The 19,657-nt window shown below is 44.0% G+C and overlaps 1 protein-coding gene and 1 pseudogene across 1 annotated transcript; both read left to right on the plus strand.

The window, feature by feature from the left end:
- The first annotated feature begins 6,233 nt into the window (after nucleotides 1-6,233).
- On the plus strand, nucleotides 6,234-9,082 carry LOC127322108 (DDT domain-containing protein DDR4). Its single transcript, XM_051351068.2, has 4 exons — nucleotides 6,234-6,360; nucleotides 7,197-7,239; nucleotides 7,347-7,541; nucleotides 7,624-9,082. Exons 1-4 carry the CDS (start codon nucleotides 6,234-6,236, stop codon nucleotides 8,399-8,401), a joined length of 1,143 nt encoding a protein of 380 aa, XP_051207028.1. The 3' UTR covers nucleotides 8,402-9,082.
- Nucleotides 9,083-10,238: 1,156 nt separating this feature from the next.
- On the plus strand, nucleotides 10,239-12,472 carry LOC127322107 (uncharacterized; annotated as a pseudogene).
- Nucleotides 12,473-19,657: the final 7,185 nt, after the last annotated feature.

Consider the following 19,657-nt stretch of genomic DNA (forward strand, 5'->3'; position numbering starts at 1 on the left):
ACATTCTCTTTAGGAGAGTTTACCACACCCCATGCCCGGTAAGAAGCTTGAAAAATAGAAGGGCTATTTTCCTGACCTGAAGGTCATGAATCCCCAATTCTCCTTGATCTTTTGGGTGGTAAACTAAATTCCATCTAGTTAGTTGATTTTTTTTCTCACTATCTACTTTTCATAATCTTGATCAGAAATAATTCAATCTTTACAAGACTCCTTTGGGTAGCAGGAAGAAAGGCGGACATGGTACATGAGATCCTTGAATTTCAAAGCATTTCAAAATTCGTATTTCAAAGTTTCAAAAAAAGTTAAAATAAGTCATGCGTGTACATATTGTCTTGATATTTATGCAAAAACTTAAGGAAAAATATGATTGTATGTAGCCTCTATAAAAGGGAGAAGATGGAACTTTATATTTTTTGCAAATTAAAAATCTAGGTCATTTGTATTGTTCCTTCAACAGTTTGCATTGTTCCACATTTACATAATTTTGTATTTTAGTTTAAACTTTACATCGATATATATACCTATATACGTTCTCTACACACGCAATTTATGCCTTATTTTTTTATTTTTAATAACTTTTCTTGTGATTTTACTATTTACCACACGCAGTCTTCTCCCTAAACGTTTTGACAAGTGCAACGAAAGAGACTCTTCTCATCCAAAGTATGTAGCTAGCCTCTACATTGTAGTAGTTGTAAATGTAGTTCAGTTATATCATCCTCTCCTGATCTCGTGGTAACAATGGATACGATGAAGGCAACACGCCTGACTAGCAAGATCTAGACATGAATGACAACGATGTGTGTCGTGGCGTGATGCAGAATCTAGATATGACCGTCCTAATCAAATTGATATACGATTAGGAACTGCCAAATCGACCCCTACAAACTTCTAGGTAAATGGATGTACCACTAGGTCAGCCACTAGAGTAGAATAATGTCGTTTAACTCCACCATGGCAGACGATGGAGAGTGCTCAGTGTCGGAGAAGAAGCATATCAACCTCTGACTTCGCTACACACGGCTACGTGGGTCTGTGCCAAAGGCCAAGAAGACGAGCTACTCCTCCAGATGACGATGAGGGCACAGTGATGGAGTACAATGAATCTACTGGAGTGGTAGATTTGATGGCCGTGTCAAAATGGGGGAAGTGGGGATTTTGGGTGGGAACTAATGGAGGAGGTAATCGAAAGTGGGAAGTGACAGCTTTGCCGCGCAACGCCGCCGAAATTTCACCTCTTTCGTCCATCTTGTGCCGAGCTCCTGCGCGCATGACTTTGTCGATTTTCGTCGTGTTCAGGCACGGCCCTGAAAAAACTGCCGATGCAAACGTTAGGCCTGCCTGGGAACTGCTTTGACATCCGTGTTGACCACAATGTATAATCCAAACAACCGTTTTTGTTTTTGTTTCCACCGGATCTGTCCGAGTAGCATGCGAGCTACTTTGTATTTTGCTTGCCTCACACGTATAAAATCAGATTCAATAGTCATCACGGCGCTGTATGGCGCCATTACTCTACCTACCCGTTGATTTACACTTCTCGATCGACCGGAGCTCGATCGTACCAGGTTTTCCGTCTTCTAAACAGCTAGCATGTGCACTAGGAAATGACCTTATACCCACCGCAATAACTTACCGTCTCTCTCAAGCTAATGACACATGCAGTCCACATTTGGTGAGATTTTTTGCAGTCACATTTAGTGAGATTAGTCACCGCCCGACCATACATAAGCGTACACGGATGGATAGGTCGGTACGCGCTACAAGCCATATTCGATGGAACTACTCTTTCCACTTTTATGGTAACTGGTAAGGGTACAATATCTTCCGCGCCATGGGGCCAAAGCGTAACCACAGGTGATAGATATCAGAAGCTAGGTAGTAGTGGATACAAACTTAATTGCACAAAAAGAAAGAGCTTACCAACGCACAAAAGCACATGATATTAAATAATACTCCGTATATGCTGTCAGGATTAGCCGTTACAGCCTTACAGGATCATTTCGATGGATTGCTTCATGGTTGTACAAAGGGGAGACATCTAGTGCCACTATATCCTTCCTTTCATGTCAAATAGGATATGTGGCTCTGTCGCTCAACCACTTCGTCCTGTAATTATCAGCAGTACTTTTTTCTTCCCTTTCCAGTTTCTGTTTCTGTCTCTCTAAGCGCTTACTAATCCAAGCTAGCTGATCCGTTAATGGAAACATATGTTTGCTGGAATTTTTGTTATGATACCTAAAGAGAGAAGTCCAATTTACCCCCTAAATTTTTCTCAAAGTTTAGCTTACAACCCTCAACTTTAATTTGGTTCAACTTAGACGCTACAAAATTCATTATATGGAGTAAGCAATGGTCAAAGGCCTTTCTTTTAACCAAACAAAATAAGCCTTACATATCCTGATGGAGGGAGCACTAAGGTGTACTTGTTATTCTTCCAGCAATCACAATTATATATTGCTGATAATGAATTAACATGTCTTTAGTCAATCCTAAAAATTACAGAGGTTATATAACATGTGTTCGTGATCGAGAAGTCACTTTAGATCACAAGCTACATGGAGCTCCTTTATTAAAAAAAAATCAAAATCCTCGTTTTAAAACTCAAATAAATCTGAAAAAATACAGACGGACATACATATGTCTAATATGCGATTACAACTTTTTGTCAACATATATATGCTCAGATGTGATCTGCACAAAAAAAATATGGGGAGCAAAATGGAGTTTTTTTTTTCCTTTTTGGAACCATAATTATGTCGTCCAGCCCAAAATATACAGTATTATTTAACAAAACTTTACGGAGATGCAGATCACATCTGTATGTATCCATGGATTTGTTTTTTTTATATTGAAGCTCCTAAATATCTTTTTCCATGTTTTTTTAAAAATGTCCTCCATATAGCTCGCGAGCCAAATCAATGCACTCGTTCTTTGATTGGTATTAAGGTTGTGAATTGGTTCATCCTCGATCTCCTCATTACTAGCATAGTTAATTTTGACAGCTCTATTGGATTATTATCTACTCTATTGTGAATTGGTTCAGCATACAAATTTACCTACTCTATTGGATTATTATCTGTTGCAAAGTAGTATTACCATGAGAAGTCATGGAGACAGTTTTAAACAGAAAAAAGAATGCTTGAGATTTTCTTTGATGTATCTACCAGTTCATAGTATAAATTGATCTGCATGAGTGCAGAGAAAACATTTTCACTAGAACAAGAAGAAAAATGTTACATTGTCTAATTTCAGATTTGCTGGATTCATGTTTCTTGTTCTCCATTACATTGATCTGGAGTGTATTTAACATTTCATCCATATCTAGAAGATGGTGATTACTCTGCAAAACTTTGACAGCACTGCCACTTTGCAGTAGATATGATTCTAAAACTTTTTTTGAAATATCTTCATTTTTCAGCAGTACTTGGTGTCATTGTTGTTAGTAATTCCTTTTCTCGACATATTTGGCTTGAGTTAAGAACAAATTAGTTCACATGTAGCATGGTAGCAAAGGCATCGTACTGCTAGGATGCAATTTATGCTGAATTTAGAATTTTATTATTTTAAATGATGTTTTTTAGGCTAATCAATCCTGTAGAACTTCTGTTTCTGTAGAATAGAAAATGTCATGCCATAGCAGCAACAATGCTTTCTTATCTCATATACTAGCAAAAGTGCCCGTGCGTTGCACCGGGATACGTTTTTCAAATGTTTTCATGACATCAAAAAACATGCAAATAAGAAAACTTGAAATGATTATGCGCGATTTTACCTTCTCAAAACGTCCTAGGTTACACTCTTCTTTTGTTGTGTTGTTTTGTCGGAGCTCGCCTCTTGATTTGTATACTGATTGTCACCGAGCTTCTAGATGGGGAGGTTCTTCCTATTGTATTGGAGCCCCCTCTATAATCTGATTCATATTAATGTCTTTGCATAGTTTGTCAAACTTGTCACTATATCAACTTGACGAATTCAACCACTTCACCCAAGATGAGCTCACTAACATCAATGTCCTAGCTACTTTCATTTTATCTAAACTCTTACATTAACCATGCTCTGAGAAATTGCTCATATTATTGGTATTTTCACGACTCTTCCGTTTCCGCGCTAGCTCATGGAAAACCGTCATTGGCTTTCCGCGCAGCCACCAGTGCTGGCCATCGACACTCTCCGGCGCTGCTAGCAGCATACTGTTGTTATAGAAACTGCATGGCTAAATAAGTAACCGAATCTGTACCTCCATATATTACTTCTAAGAAACTGTACTTGATGGCAAATTCTGAATAAGAAAAAAATACAGGGTCGATTATACATCAAAGAGAAACCAACAAATATATATATATATATATATATATATATATATATATATATATATATGGCACCAACAACAATGAACACCATAAAGAGGAATTTGGGTTGAATTAAATTCAACAGCATTTCGAGGTCAGACTGCTCTCACTATTTCACTTACGTGTTCCTCTATCTGCTTCTCCAACTTTGCCATCACCGCCATACAAAGTTTTTAGCTCTGGGGTCCTTCTGTGCTAGACAACCCTCGAGATCTTAGAGCAATATGTAGAGAAAACTAATTCAGGGCTGAAGTTGCGTCCAGCTAGAAGAAATTGGAGTCTCGCAGATGTGGGCACCCTTTTGAATCTTATATATGTGACTAACTCTTAATTCGAAGAGATAACTTAGGCCCCACTTCATTAAACGATAGGATTACTTGAAATTGAGGATAGATTGACTGGGGCGCATGATCAATACTGATAGGCCTGTTGCTCAGAAATCCCTGTCTTCGCGTCATAGCAGCGCCCACCCGCACGGATCCATCAGTTGAAAGAGAAATAGTCGCCTAAATCAACGCTCGCCGCAGGCTATACCCAGCGAGTGTGATCCTAAGTGCGCTGGCCATCATGCAGATGCAGATTAGTGTGCTGTCGATCAGGAACATCAGCACCGCGTCGCTGAACTGGCTCGGATCGAAGTTGAATACGGTGGAACCTGCGCGTCGCCGCTCGTGGACGCCTCCTAGCTGAATCCCTGGCGCCGCCCGTCCGTGTAGGATCTGTGTGATAGAGATGGGTGGGTCCCTCGGCAGGTCCAGCCGGCGCTTCCTGATCAGTAGCTGAGGACAAATTTTGACTTCGATCATATCGCGCACGCGCAAGACGATCGAATTCCGATCAAATCACCAGGACAAAAAAGAAGGAAGAAGTAGAACGAAGGAGATAGATCGACGGTCGGGTGGATATATAGAGGAGAGATGGCGTTCTGCGGTGGTGGGACTGGTGGAGATGGAGTTTGGATCGGATTTATGTCGACGATGGTTACAGCACACGACATGCCTGGGTCGGGCTCTCGGTGCGCGTGGGATCGGGTGGCGTGGGTTGCTAATTGGGCCATCCCAGACGCGCGCGTTGAGGTTACCGCCTTGTCCACAGATCGTATATGGCAGATAAGATCGATCGTATCTTAAACGGATTCTAACAACGAAACGAAAATTAGCGTCGGACAACGGACGAGAACCAAGCGGACGAAAACGAACGATACCAAGGAAACGCTTCTCCCTTTATTATTAGGTATAGACTTTAGTACTTTACATTACTGTCATACAAAACTGCTTCCAACATGTCTGAACTCGCATGAAGTTGTTATAACCAACTCCAATATTTGGGCACCATCTAGCGCATAGTTATTGGTATGCCTGTTTTCAAAACCGTCTTTATTGTGGACAAGAAGGCATCCCAATTTAAATAATGTGCCAATATTTACCTAGTGATGAATATAGTTGACTAACTTGCGAGGAGCAGAACAAAGTTAAGTAGATAGAACATTGTTGACTTGAAATGCTAATCAGTTGCTACTTCTGACTTAATTGTCGTTGTTATCTTATGCCTTATAATGATTAATTATAGTTATGTTTCTGCCTTGTTTAGGAAAAGCTATTTTCTAGTCGGAACAGGACAGAGGTTTCCCTTGGCAAAAAGTTGAAGATTGAATATCTTCCAGAGATTGAGAAGATTCATAAGGTACATAGCTTATCTAACTGACCAAAATCTCGTTTGAGGCAGACTGACCAGACCCGTTGGCCTCATTTTTTGGGCCAGGTCAACGACCCAGCGGGCCCACCTGGCCCATTCCCATCCTTGATGTCTAATTCAACTTAATATGCTTGTTTTACAACCCTTTGTTGTTTTGAGCTTGTTAATCTCAACCATTTCTTTGCCATGCAGAAGAAGGAGAGGTCGCTCAAAAAGCAACAGAGAGAAGCTCTCCTCCTTGATAGTTACTTGACATCAGATGTTACCACTGGTCGCTCTCTTCGTGATAGAAAGCCTGTAACATATACCTTTGGTAAGGCCCCACTGATTAAGCATTGTTATTCAGTTCTAATTCTTAAGTACAATTACAAACATCAAGTTGCAATCCGTCTTGCTCGTGTCACTCTGTATGGTATTATCCAATTTAAACATCTTCAGAATGCTACTTATGTAAATTATCCTTATCAGTTGTACACAATGACACTTCTTGCAGTAAGTGTTCAGTTGTTGAACTCTTTGAGTTGTTTCCTTCACATTAGATGTCTGATTAACCTGCATCACTGACTCACTGTTCTGTCACTTACAATCATGATCCCCTACCCATGGTTTTTAAGTCGCTGAATAGTTTCTGTATAGTCACCGAGTCGTTTTCCAGAAATCAGGGCAACTTCGCGACTATACAACGACTTTGGTCGACTATACACTGAGTTGCAGCCTTGGCGACTCACTGTTGAGTCACGACTCAAAAACCATGCCCCTAGCGTATTTACTTGTTTGTAATTTAGTTTGATTCTTTTGTTCTTATCAGCAGAAAATTAATGTCAAAATGGCGCATAGATGCTGAGAATCTTACCTTTGAAAATATCTCTGTTGACTAGCTTACATTAACCCAACTAGAGTTCTGTTGAGGGCTGGCTATAAAATAACCTCATTTGGTAAGCTTCAAAAATCAGAATTGATTGCTTACTAAGAGGTTACTGGCTGGAAAGTGAGACTAGCATGTGGCCGAAATTTATCTTCTATGCCCCTGTGTACTGGGTACCTCATGTTCCTTCTGGAAACTAAAATAAGCTCTTATAATTTTATTGGTTGTTTGCTTGATTTCACTGCCTGTTCTAGTTACAGTGTTTGACTTTTCCTATGATGCAGATGACTATGACCGCTCAATAAATGAAGCAATCAAAATAACAAAGTATGTCGATCACTATTACTGCTTGATAAATTTCTTTTGGTAGGAGAATTTATGATTTAGAGACAAGAAGAAATTTGGGTACTTATCTGCTACACATTGTTGGACAGGAAAAGAGAAAACTCTGCTGAGCCTGTTACTAATCTCAATAGAAGGATGCTTACACCAAGACCGGAGTCATCAAGCAATGGCAAATTAAATGGTCCCTCACCTCTTGCTAATGAATTATATGATGGAAATTCTTCAAAGTCGGATGACTACCGAGATAGTGATGCTGAAGAAGAAAATGAAACACTTGATCGCAGGTACATGTCTCACTCAACATTTGGTATGTAGCAGTTAATCCCGACTTAATAGGCTGAATAACATTCATGCTTTCTTCTGTAGTAACCGACGGAGGAGAAGATCTCGGAGGTACACGCAAGATTTTGTTGAGGCTCTCTCTGATATTGATCCGAACTTTGATAGCGATGATGATATCATGGGAGAAGCGGTTTATGATGAGGAATATTTGAGAACTCGCAAACATCAGAAGACATCAAGTGCTTCTGAAGAGGATGAAGAGTTCCGGTTGGAAGAGGATGTTGAAGATGATGATGAAGAGGAAGAGGAATTTTCTGCGGGCACAAGTGAAGATATAGAGGAGCCCCAACGGCATACAAAGTTGCGAAGTCAGAATGGCCGAGGGGCTAAGCGGAGATCTGTTGGTGAAACCCAGACAGGTCTCAGGCGCAGCAAGCGTTCTTCTCGTCCACGTATTAACTATCAGCAGTATGATTTTTCAGATACGGATGCAGAGGCAGGAAAGGCAGGTAAATCAGATGCATCGGACCCCGATGCTAACTCTGATGGAGAAAATAATATGGAACTCTCAACATCGAGCCAAGAGCAACAGGAAGAAGAGGATGATGACACTGAGGAATTAAAAGGTAGTAATGGCAATAGTAAAATAGCTGAAGACCATACAGTGGCAGCAAATAAAGAGGAGCAAGAGGAGGAGCAGCCACAGCTGCAGCTACAGTCTGTCGAGAAGACGAATGTTCCCAGCAGAGAGAGTGAAAGTGTTGGAAGAACATTCTTAGATCTAAACGAGCTTGCGCCTGGTGCTGGCTTCGATGACGGGCCAAGCCTGGCAATGAAAGATGAAGACATGGATAACAGTTAGGAAATAAGTTGCGATAGAATCAGGGTGTTAGGGTTGCTGTTTCGAGCAAGGTGTAAATGCCCAAAGTCATGGACCATGACAATCAATGGGCCTCTGATGAGATGTTGTGGCGATATTTGGATGGTTCAATTTGATCTTTAGTACATTGGTTTACTGTGACAAAAAGTGTTGAGGTATCCACCTGGGGCGGTTTCGGGGACGAGCTTCCTTGAACATCATCTGAGCTCTTGGGAGGCCATGCTGACAATATTTTGCACTCCATTGTGTACACTACATGAAAGTGCGCGAGCCGATCAATTGCTGCTGTATTATGGTCAGATTGATCGATGTGGCCGAATGTGTAGGTTATAAATTTTATTGCCTCCATATTTATTTAGCCTTAGGCATGATGACGTTGCTGTGTGAAATACAGCAGTATTTCCTAGGGAGCGAACTTGTACGAGTGTGTTGTCCAGTGCTCGGCTTTGAGGAGTTTCTTTTTCCACGTGTAGCATGTAGCTTGAGTCTAAGCACGAGCTGTATTTTGTATTTATATGTGACAACCTGATTAGATTGGTAAAATCTGTGTAGCTGACACAGCCCTACAAACTTGAGCTCCCGGGCCAACGGTGTTGTAGTATTGTTTGAAATTTGCTTTCTGTTCTTCCTAATAGATAAGGGGAGACAATGGTTTAGCATTTATATGCATCAGAAAATGGTATTTCCTTCTACGCAAATTCTTTCCTTTTAAGAACATTTTTATGCAAGTACGATTTGTCTTTAGTTAATTTGCACTTTTTTTGGCATTAGTTTCCTCTTTGCTGCATGGCTGTACAATGCGTGGTTGTATACGTGCTCTTGGATTCCTTGGTTCTGTCGTGACACAAGCGTCCGAGAACAAGTAGGACGAGCATGGCAGGAAGGGATCGAGCTCAACTATAGCCGCACGTTCTGCCGCTGGATTACAGGGAGAATCAGCCAAGCAGGGCACATGCGGGAGTACTACGGTTAGTGCTTGAGATGCATATTTAGTACGAATATGTCAGTCAATTTTTTAAGTAGAGATCCACGGAGTATTTATTTACATACAGTATGTTAATTAGCTCATTATATGCATGTAATCAAAGTTAGAGGAGTTAAATTGCATGGTTTGGCCAGTCAAAATGCTAAATGCTCCTTTCTAAGTTTACTCATTTTGAAGTGATCAAGGTCACTGAAGCTAAGCCTTACATCATACTAGATTAGCTTACGAAAGTGCAATTGCACAACACTATAAGTATTACATCTGTTTATAAATGCATGTCTCAACTTTATCAAAATATACATGTATTAGATGTGTTTTAGTGTGTAGATAAATATAAATTTTAATAAAGTTGAGACATCTTTTTTATGGAAGGAGGAAGTATAATAAGGACTACATAGAAACACAATTGAAAGTGCAAACTAGTTTGATGGTAGGGCACTAAGTTGTGAAGCACAATGTCTCGTGTCTGAACACCTTGAGGCACACTATTATCCTTTCTTTTTCTCCACCATTCGTGTAGATCTAACGACTGAAAATCAACTACTACCTCCGTTCCGAAATATAAATCTTTTTAGAAAATTAGTTATACTGTAATTTTTTAAAGAAAAAACAAAACGACTGTTTTTTTGCAAGGCCATTAAATTACTCGGTTCTTCCTATCTAAGCTCACTCAATAGATTTTACAAATTCATTACTAGTGTCTCTCTGCGCCTCAGGTGAGGTGGCTGCGGGAGGCATATATGCCAAACGTATGATCGGCAAGCAAAGCACCAAGTAACTGCGTCACAAGCTAAAAACTGAATTCCAAATTTAGAGACGGAGGCAACGTATCCAGCCCGTGTCCGGCACCGCTTCTCTTTAACCTTCGGCATTTACATGATCAATCAGCTCAGCTGCTCTCTGTCTCTACGATCGAGATCGAGGTAGCAGAGAAGAGGATAGTGAAGAGTAGAAGCTACTGCAGATAGGAATAGGATGGACCCAGCGTTGCACAAGGCGGCGGTTCAGGGGAGCGCGGCGAGCCTCAAGAAGCTGGTGGCCGGCCGCCCCGACATCCTTGGTTCCAAGACGCCCCAGAAGAACACCGCGCTGCACATCGCCGCCGAACTCGGCCACGCCGGCTTCGCTAAGGAGGTCCTGAGGGCGAGCTGCTCGTCAACAAGAACGCTGACGGCGACACGCCGCTGCACCTGGCGGCCAGGGCGGGCAAGGTACACGTGGCTGAGCTGCTCATCGATCGCGCTAAGGTATGGCCTGCGCAGCAGCCCAGCGCCGCACAGAAGGAGAAGGGAAAGACGGGGGAACCTTCCACGAGCTCCCCTGAGGCCGAGAGCGCGCAGGGGCCTCTGTTAATGGCGAACAAGGCCGGCGACACGCCACTGCACGAGGCGGTGAAGTACGGCAGAAGCGCCTTGGCGCTCAAGCTGCTGGCTGCCGAGCCCAGCCGAGGCCACGCGCTCAACGTGAAGAAGCAGTCGCCACTGCACATCGCTGCCCGGGAGGGCCTCGCCGACGTCGTGGAAAAGATCATGCGGCAGCCCTGGGTCCACGAGAAGTTCGTCACCTCCGACTCCGTCAGCGGCACCGCCCTGCACCAGGCCGTGCTCGGCGGTCACACACGTAAGTAGCTCTGGGCCCTGGCCTACAGTTCATGTAAGTGTGTGTAAAACTAGATAACTGATGGCAAATTGAGCAGGCGTGGTGGAGATCTTGCTTGACGCTACGACGCCGGAGGAGCAGATCGCGCTGACGGACTCGAGCGAGAACAACGCACTGCACTACGCGGCGCAGAAGAACAACGCCCGCGTGGTGAAGCTGCTGCTGAACCGGAAGGTGGACCTGGGCTACAAGCTCAACACCGACCTGAAGTCGCCGCTGCACATGGCCGCCCATTACGGTTCGACCGAGGCCATGGTGGAGCTGCTGAAGCAGTGCCCCGACGTGGTGGAGATGGTGGACAGCGGCGGCAAGAACGCCTTCCACGTTGCCGTCATCAGCGGCAAGGTGAACGCGCTCCGGTGCCTGCTCAAGCACGTCCGCCCCGAGGAGATCGTCAACCGTGTCGACCACGACGGCAACACGCCGCTGCACCTCGCCGCACGCATGTCCCGTATCCAGTCGGCGCTGCTCCTGCTCCAGGACCGCCGCGTCAACCCCTGCTTGCTCAACCGGGACAACCAGTCCGCCCGCAGCCTCATCGAGAAGCGCGCCCACGCCGAGGAGATGGACACCTACGAGATGTACTTGTGGAAGAAGCTCAAGAAGCAGGAGGCCTCGAGGTGCAAGAAGGAGCTGCTGCCGCCGGTCCCCTCGTACCAGTCGCTGCGCAGCCGGAGGGCCGGCCACGACGAGTACTACGAGCTCAGCGTCGGCACGTACACGCTGGTGGCCACGCTGATCGCCACCGTCAGCTTCGCCGCCACTTTCACCATGCCAGGGGGCTACAGCCAGACCGAGGGCACGGCCATCCACGGTCACACGGCGGCGTTCAAGATCTTCGTCATCTCCAATACCGTCGCCATGTGCAGCTCCATAGTCGTCGTCTTCTGCTTCATCTGGGCGTGGCGGGACCCCGTCAAGTTCAAGCTCGATCAGCTCATGTGGGGCCACAGGCTCACCGTCCTCGCTTGCCTCGCCATGGTCGTCTCGCTCATGACCGCCGTCTACATCACCGTTGCGCCAACGGCAAGGTGGCCTGCATACGTCGTGATCGCCATCGGGGCCAGCACTCCGGTCGTGGTGTTCCTCATCCTGGGGAAGGAGGCATTGTACGTGCCACTATAACTACATCAATGAAGCCAATGCATGCAGCCTCACCGTCCTCGCCCTCGCTTGCCTCGCCATCGTCAACCAAAGCAAGAACAACCACTAGTAAAGGTTTTGCTGGCAATTTCCGTCTATTTGAATTTGTGGGATGGGCATGTCTAGATCTTAATCCACTTAGATTTACTGTAACTAATTTTCGGTTGGCTGGGTGAGGTTACCTAAGTCCTAGTTACAACTTACAGCCTAGTTGTAACTCATTGGTGAGCCCGAATCATCAAGCTAATTCAGAAATTGAAAATATCTTAATTGCAACCCTTTGTGTAACTAGGGACATTTCAATTTAGAATAAAGTTCGCGTTGCTGCGGAAATTTAAGAAAAAAAATTAGAGTTAAATTAAGAGGAAGATATTTGAAAAAAATTAGAGATAATTTTCGGAGAAAAATCCTGAGGATATATTAACTAACAAAAAAACTATAGTATTTTTTAGCTATGGATGATGAGAAGAAATGTCCCAAATGTGAATAAGTAACAATAGTAAGCCATATATACACACGGGCTCACATGATACTATTATTTGTCTAAATGTGTGCCATCAAGAAATAATTAGTAATCTATCCATCATTCGTTGCCCGTGGCTATTGCTGAGTCTGCCATGGCCTATCTCATCACTCGATCATGAAAATACGTGAATGAACCGTGTGGCATCATTAGCCAAGAGAAAAAAATGGGGTACACTACACTACAGCCGACGGACAATGATACAGAAAGAAATACACACAGTGTTGGACCCGGCGCTAAAAGAGAGATAAAACCTGGCAGCTCTCCCGATTATCTCTCCCATTTTAACCCAGGGATTAGAGATGGCTCGACCCCCATATGTAGCGGAGTCGACCGGCGACACGGACATGCTGACTGCTGAAGTTCCTGCGGTACTTGAACAGTTGGGGAGAGAAACAATCAGTAGGAATCTCTTATAGATTTGCGGTGTCACGACGGGCCAGCAGTGGATAAACTTCATCCCAGCAACGACCAGAAGACGAAGCTTCGAGCTTTGAGCTGCGATGTGGTCGTTCTGTGGAGGCTCATGTTGCCGCACCATGTAGTCGCCAATGGCAAGGAGCTCCTCCAGTGCGACCCAAGTGGCGCTCGTCTGCTCGACTCCAACAGCTCCGTCTTCCTCCAGTTTTCCTCCACTCCAGCCTTGCAACGACTCAACGGAGGTGTGCGGCGTGTGCTCTGCGATCAGCACTTGTTGGGGTCGAGTTATGGACTTATGATGAGAGAAACTCTGGGCCACGCAGGGGATTAAATACTACTCCAAGGGAGATGATAGGTTACAGCACAACACGAGAAGGGATTAATGCTGAGCAAAGTGAGTCAAGAAGTGGATTCGTCATCATGGATCAGTTAGCATTATTGCATGATAGAGAAAGAAGGGGAAGAGAATTCAAAGTTGGAGCACCAACCAGGAAAAGAAAATGGGATGCATTTTTTTGCCTATCAACTAATGTTGCGTAGCCCATCCTAATGAAATATGGCTGATCAAATGGCTCTTATCAAATGGCTGATCAAATATGGCTGACCTGTTAAATGTGACGTCCAAAGTTGATCAAATGGCTCTTATTATTTTAGGTGATGTGGCTCATTGTGGAATCAGCTTGCAAATATTAAATGCACATAGTGGGGATCAACTTTATAGATATTATAGATTCAGAAATTGAAAATATCTTAATTGCAACCCTTTGTGTAACTAGGGACATTTCAATTTAGAATAAAGTTCGTTTCTCATTTCTAAAATTTTAACCGTGTTCATATTTTTCTCCAAAACTTTAGTTGGCTCACTAAACACGATAAACAACTATCACTAATGATCCATTCGACCCCTTAATCTAGTATTTTGACCCAACCTTTTGATCCAGATTTGTGGTTAAATGGACCACCACATTTAGATTAGCGGGTTTAGTGAGCCAAATAAAATTTAGGGGGGAATAAGTGAAAAGTTTAGAGGAAAAAAGGTACTTTGTTCTTCAATTCATCCCATGTGCAAGAGTTAAAATTTCATTTACAATCCATGTGCAACTCACAAATCACGACACAATTCAAAAGTTTAGAAGTCTCCAACGGCTCGGCGCAAATCGGGCATCAAAAGGGTCTGTTTTGGCCCATTTGGGTAGGGTCGCGGACACAAAATTGGTTGTGCCCCACCCTTGTCCGTTTGGATTGGGGGCAGACCCAACGGCCTGACACATATGTTTTTTTTTTGCCCATCGTCATGGATGACACTGTGATTAATGCTGATGCCGGCTTCCCACGTGCATGCCCGACCGTTTCTCGTCCTGGTCATGGCTATAAGAGGGTTGCCGTCATACTGGGGAAGGGTAAACCCTAAGCAACCCACAAAACCATGGCCGACCACAACAGTACTGGGTGAGGATCAACCTAATGGTGCGCGAGCGCTACCTCGATGACAACGAAGTGGCGGCGATCGCCATCCGGGAGATGTTGGAGGCGGAGGAAACCGCTGAGTACGTCGCCGTCGAGACCCATGATCAACGGTTTAGGTCGTACGTCGAGGGAATGGGGAAGGAGGCTGAGGCCACGATGCTCGAGGCCTTGGATCAGGAACATGCACGCGGAGGCGAAGCACGTGCTAGGAGAGGGGAGGCGGTGAGGTGGAATCTGCGGCAGCGACTCGAATGATTGCTATGGCGTCCGCTCGCCGTGCGTTGGCTGAGGCCTAGCACACTCTGGATGCGGCGTGTTCGGCGCTGGCGGTGGTGCAGAAGGACCTATCGGGGATTGCAAGGCATCCACCCGGAGCCAACGCTTGGGAAGATGACGCCCTCAACGATGACGACAAAATGCCCGATGTCAGTGACGTGCACTGGGCTCTGCTCGAGTTGTTCCGACTACCGAGCGGCAATCCGACATCAACATGAGGCCATCCAGGCACAATGGCGCCCTGGGCCGCTTGGAGCAGTGCACCGTATGTCACACGAGGTGTTGGTGTAGGCTGGTGAAGTGGCCATCCGTGGGTGGACTGCGAGAACTGGGAGAGCATATCACCGTGGCGATCGCGCATGCGGTGGCGAGGGACCAGGCTCGCTTCGACGCCGAAACGGAGGTGGTGCTTCTAGATGAGAGAGCCCACTAGGACGCCGCCATGGCAGAGGTCCATGCGCGATGGATGTGGGAGGATGGTCGCCGTGACCTCTACAGGCATGAGATCATGCCGATCTCCAAGGCCGAGCGTTGCCTTGATGAGAGGAAGCGCCTCCACGCACAAGATGAGCGCGAGGTTTGGGGCTCATGTAGGACACCAGACGATGACAATCATCCAGCCACGCCGGCGGTCAGTAGGCCGCGCGACTGAGAGTAGTCCGGCCATACGGGTCGCGTGACAGTGAGTAGATGCATCCATCCTAGTTTAGTTAAGATTAACCCGGCCTCTATGTTAGGATCACTCATTTTGGCCAAATATTGATGAAACTACTAATTTTGTTTTCAAAGTCGATGATGAGCGGGCCCGTGCAGAACATGAGGACATTTGGGCGGGTGGTCGCACCACTGTCATGACGATACATTTCTAACCCAAATTTAGGATTGTAATTGATCGTCGTAGACATGTTGGTCTGTCTGCGTTGGGACACTGGGTTGTGGTTTGCGTGTCCTTATGTCCGCGTGAGTCAAAACAGATAACAGGGAGTTTGCGTTGGGCCGTTGAAGATATCCTTAATTCATTTTTAATCACTTAGAATTAGCAAAATCATTGTAAGATAAGTGGAGTTCGTGGGCTACCCCTCTGGGCTACCCCTCTGTTTTATGCCCTTTTCCATTTTTTCGATAAGGGATATATTATTTTGAAGATACCAATTATATTCAGCCTCTGCAATAATGCAATACCCTAATGATGATATAGATGCACACATCTAAAATAAAATAAAATTAGAAAATAAAAATTATACTTGCTCTGTTCATAAATTTGGGTTAGAAATGTGGAAAAGGGCACACTAGCCCTCGTTCACAACAAACAAAATTCTACTCCCTCTGTTCATAAATATAATACATTTAGACACTTTAAGGTGAACTAGATATACACCATAATTAGTGAATCTACACACTAAAAATACTACATACACGTATCAAAATAATGAATCTACTAAAAACTAAAACATCTTATATTAGTGAATAGAGGGAGTATCTTATTTATTATACCAAATGATTGCGCTTGTTAAAAGCCGTGAATAGTAAACATTTAACCACCGAACCGGCGATAGCTCGGTCCACCAATCCACCGGCTCAGCTACGATTCCTCTCGCTCTCCTTCCAACGCACCACAAAGCTTGATATGGAAATTATGCATTTGGACAAGTACGGAAGATAACTCCTCCATGGGGAATTCCAACCTCGACGCAAGATAGCGGGAGTCCGTTAGGAATTCGCCACGAAACGACATCAGCCAGACCCTAGAGGGGAAACAAAGGGGTGCATACGAGGTAACTCTCGCACAATTCCACGAAGCAACTCAGAAGCATGATGGAGTCGGGACTGAGGTTGTGAAGGAGGTTGAAAAAAGCTAGTTGAAAAAAGCTAGTAACCTTCGGCAGAATTCAGAGCTAGGAAAGGTCATGCATGCTACGCTCCAAGTAGCCTTTAAAGACCACGAACTCATCTCGACTGGCTTGATGAACCATTTTCGAGCCAGGGATTTATGAATATACATCTACGGAAGAGACCCACTATTGATGAAAGGGCGGAGGTGTTTCATCTCTATCCCGAAAGCCATTCCAATCGTCGCTTCCCATCACGACCTTGAGCAGATTGGATGAAGATCGATGAAGGAACAATGTGATAGAAAGTTGTTGGTAGATCCCTTTATCAAGGCATACACAACAAGATGTTTTTCAAATAGTATTAGGGGATATATGAGGAAGGATTCTCCAATATCAGTTGTGACATGACCCAGTTTATGCTGAAAGGTTATTAGAGGCAAAGGCTCTGGGTGCATTAAATGGCAACGCTCCTTCACAAGGACATTACCTCCAGCAGACCTCGCTGTGTCTTGTCAAATGAAAGGCATATTGACACAGCTTGTGTCGGGGAAATATTCCTAGTTTAGAACGAAGTATGAAGCGTCCCCACGGGCACAAGAAGGCCGGCTTGACTAAAAATTAGAAGGACCAGACGCTAGTAAGGTGAACTTAGTAATATTCCTCTATTTCAGGAGTTTGTTGATGACTCACCACCAACGGTTCAGGATGAGTTGACAAAATCAACTCTAAGGTGAGGAAGCAAGGCGGAAAGCGAGTCCCCAACATAGTCAGGGGCTAACGATGAGGGAGTACCCAACGAGGTAGGCCCAAGGAAGCTGGACATCGCACAAGACCAGGGTGGCCTGATCCAGTCGCCACCTCATTGGACCTACTGAATGAGGCCCAAGGTGACATGAAGGCCCGATCAATCCATCCAAGACCATCGTGGAGCACAAGTGAAGGAAATAACGGTGGTAGTCGACTAGAGTTTTAGATAACTTCATTATACTATGTAAAAGGTTATCTCAAATTGCCTATATAAAGCTTGACCATGATAGCATAGAGGGGAATCCATTCATCCTCGTAACCTCCACAGCTGCCATAGCTTCCATAGTCATCATATACGCCGCTAACAACACTGTGAACATATAGGCATCAATATAATCAAGCATGAGTATGACTTTACTTCCACCGAGAGGGGCTAAACCTAGGTACATCGTCTCGTGTGCCAATCTCGTCCATGTGCTCCAGTGTCATCATGGTCAACCATCTCCGAAGCTACCCCGGTAGCATACTTTTCAACAATGTCATGACACACACGTTTTTAGCTTTCACGCCAATTCCATTTCGCAAGGTTGTCTTTAGCTAGGATTGTACCTCGACGAAGATACCATGCAAAAACTTTAGTTTTAAGTAAAATCTTCATCTTCTATATCTCTTTGTTATTATCAACCGGCACGTCTGGGTGGATTAATCCTTTGTACACAGAGTCTATAGAGAATTTACCACTCTCATGTAAATTCCAATGAAACTTGTCAAACCACTGCGTCAATTGGACTAAAGCCAGATGTTGTAGCAAAGAATTCCATGATGCTAGCATGGGACCAACGATATATCTTCTGGACGTCGCATTTGGTGGTGAGGTTTCCAACACCTTAGCAAGCGTACCGCTTTTGTGACACACAATATTAGACAAAGATGTATATTTTTATCAGAGTGTGGTATTACCTAGTCGTTTATCCTCCCAGAACCATATTTTCAAGCCATCCTTAACTGAGAATGTACCATATGGAAAAAATAATTTCTTTGTTGCCATTAGTCAACCCAGAAATGCGAGTCACCTGGTTTCCAATAAACCTGAGAGAATGCACAAGAGCATATGTACATTCTCTTTAGGAGAGTTTACCACACCCCATGCCCGGTAAGAAGCTTGAAAAATAGAAGGGCTATTTTCCTGACCTGAAGGTCATGAATCCCCAATTCTCCTTGATCTTTTGGGTGGTAAACTAAATTCCATCTAGTTAGTTGATTTTTTTTCTCACTATCTACTTTTCATAATCTTGATCAGAAATAATTCAATCTTTACAAGACTCCTTTGGGTAGCAGGAAGAAAGGCGGACATGGTACATGAGATCCTTGAATTTCAAAGCATTTCAAAATTCGTATTTCAAAGTTTCAAAAAAAGTTAAAATAAGTCATGCGTGTACATATTGTCTTGATATTTATGCAAAAACTTAAGGAAAAATATGATTGTATGTAGCCTCTATAAAAGGGAGAAGATGGAACTTTATATTTTTTGCAAATTAAAAATCTAGGTCATTTGTATTGTTCCTTCAACAGTTTGCATTGTTCCACATTTACATAATTTTGTATTTTAGTTTAAACTTTACATCGATATATATACCTATATACATTCTCTACACACGCAATTTATGCCTTATTTTTTTATTTTTAATAACTTTTCTTGTGATTTTACTATTTACCACACGCAGTCTTCTCCCTAAACGTTTTGACAAGTGCAACGAAAGAGACTCTTCTCATCCAAAGTATGTAGCTAGCTTCTACATTGTAGTAGTTGTAAATGTAGTTCAGTTATATCATCCTCTCCTGATCTCGTGGTAACAATGGATACGATGAAGGCAACACGCCTGACTAGCAAGATCTAGACATGAATGACAACGATGTGTGTCGTGGCGTGATGCAGAATCTAGATATGACCGTCCTAATCAAATTGATATACGATTAGGAACTGCCAAATCGACCCCTACAAACTTCTAGGTAAATGGATGTACCACTAGGTCAGCCACTAGAGTAGAATAATGTCGTTTAACTCCACCATGGCAGACAATGGAGAGTGCTCAGAGTCGGAGAAGAAGCATATCAACCTCTGACTTCGCTACACACGGCTACGTGGGTCTGTGCCAAAGGCCAAGAAGACGAGCTACTCCTCCAGA

Source organism: Lolium perenne, chromosome 2 (assembly GCF_019359855.2).
Source record: "Lolium perenne isolate Kyuss_39 chromosome 2, Kyuss_2.0, whole genome shotgun sequence".
Lineage (NCBI taxonomy): Eukaryota > Viridiplantae > Streptophyta > Magnoliopsida > Poales > Poaceae > Lolium > Lolium perenne.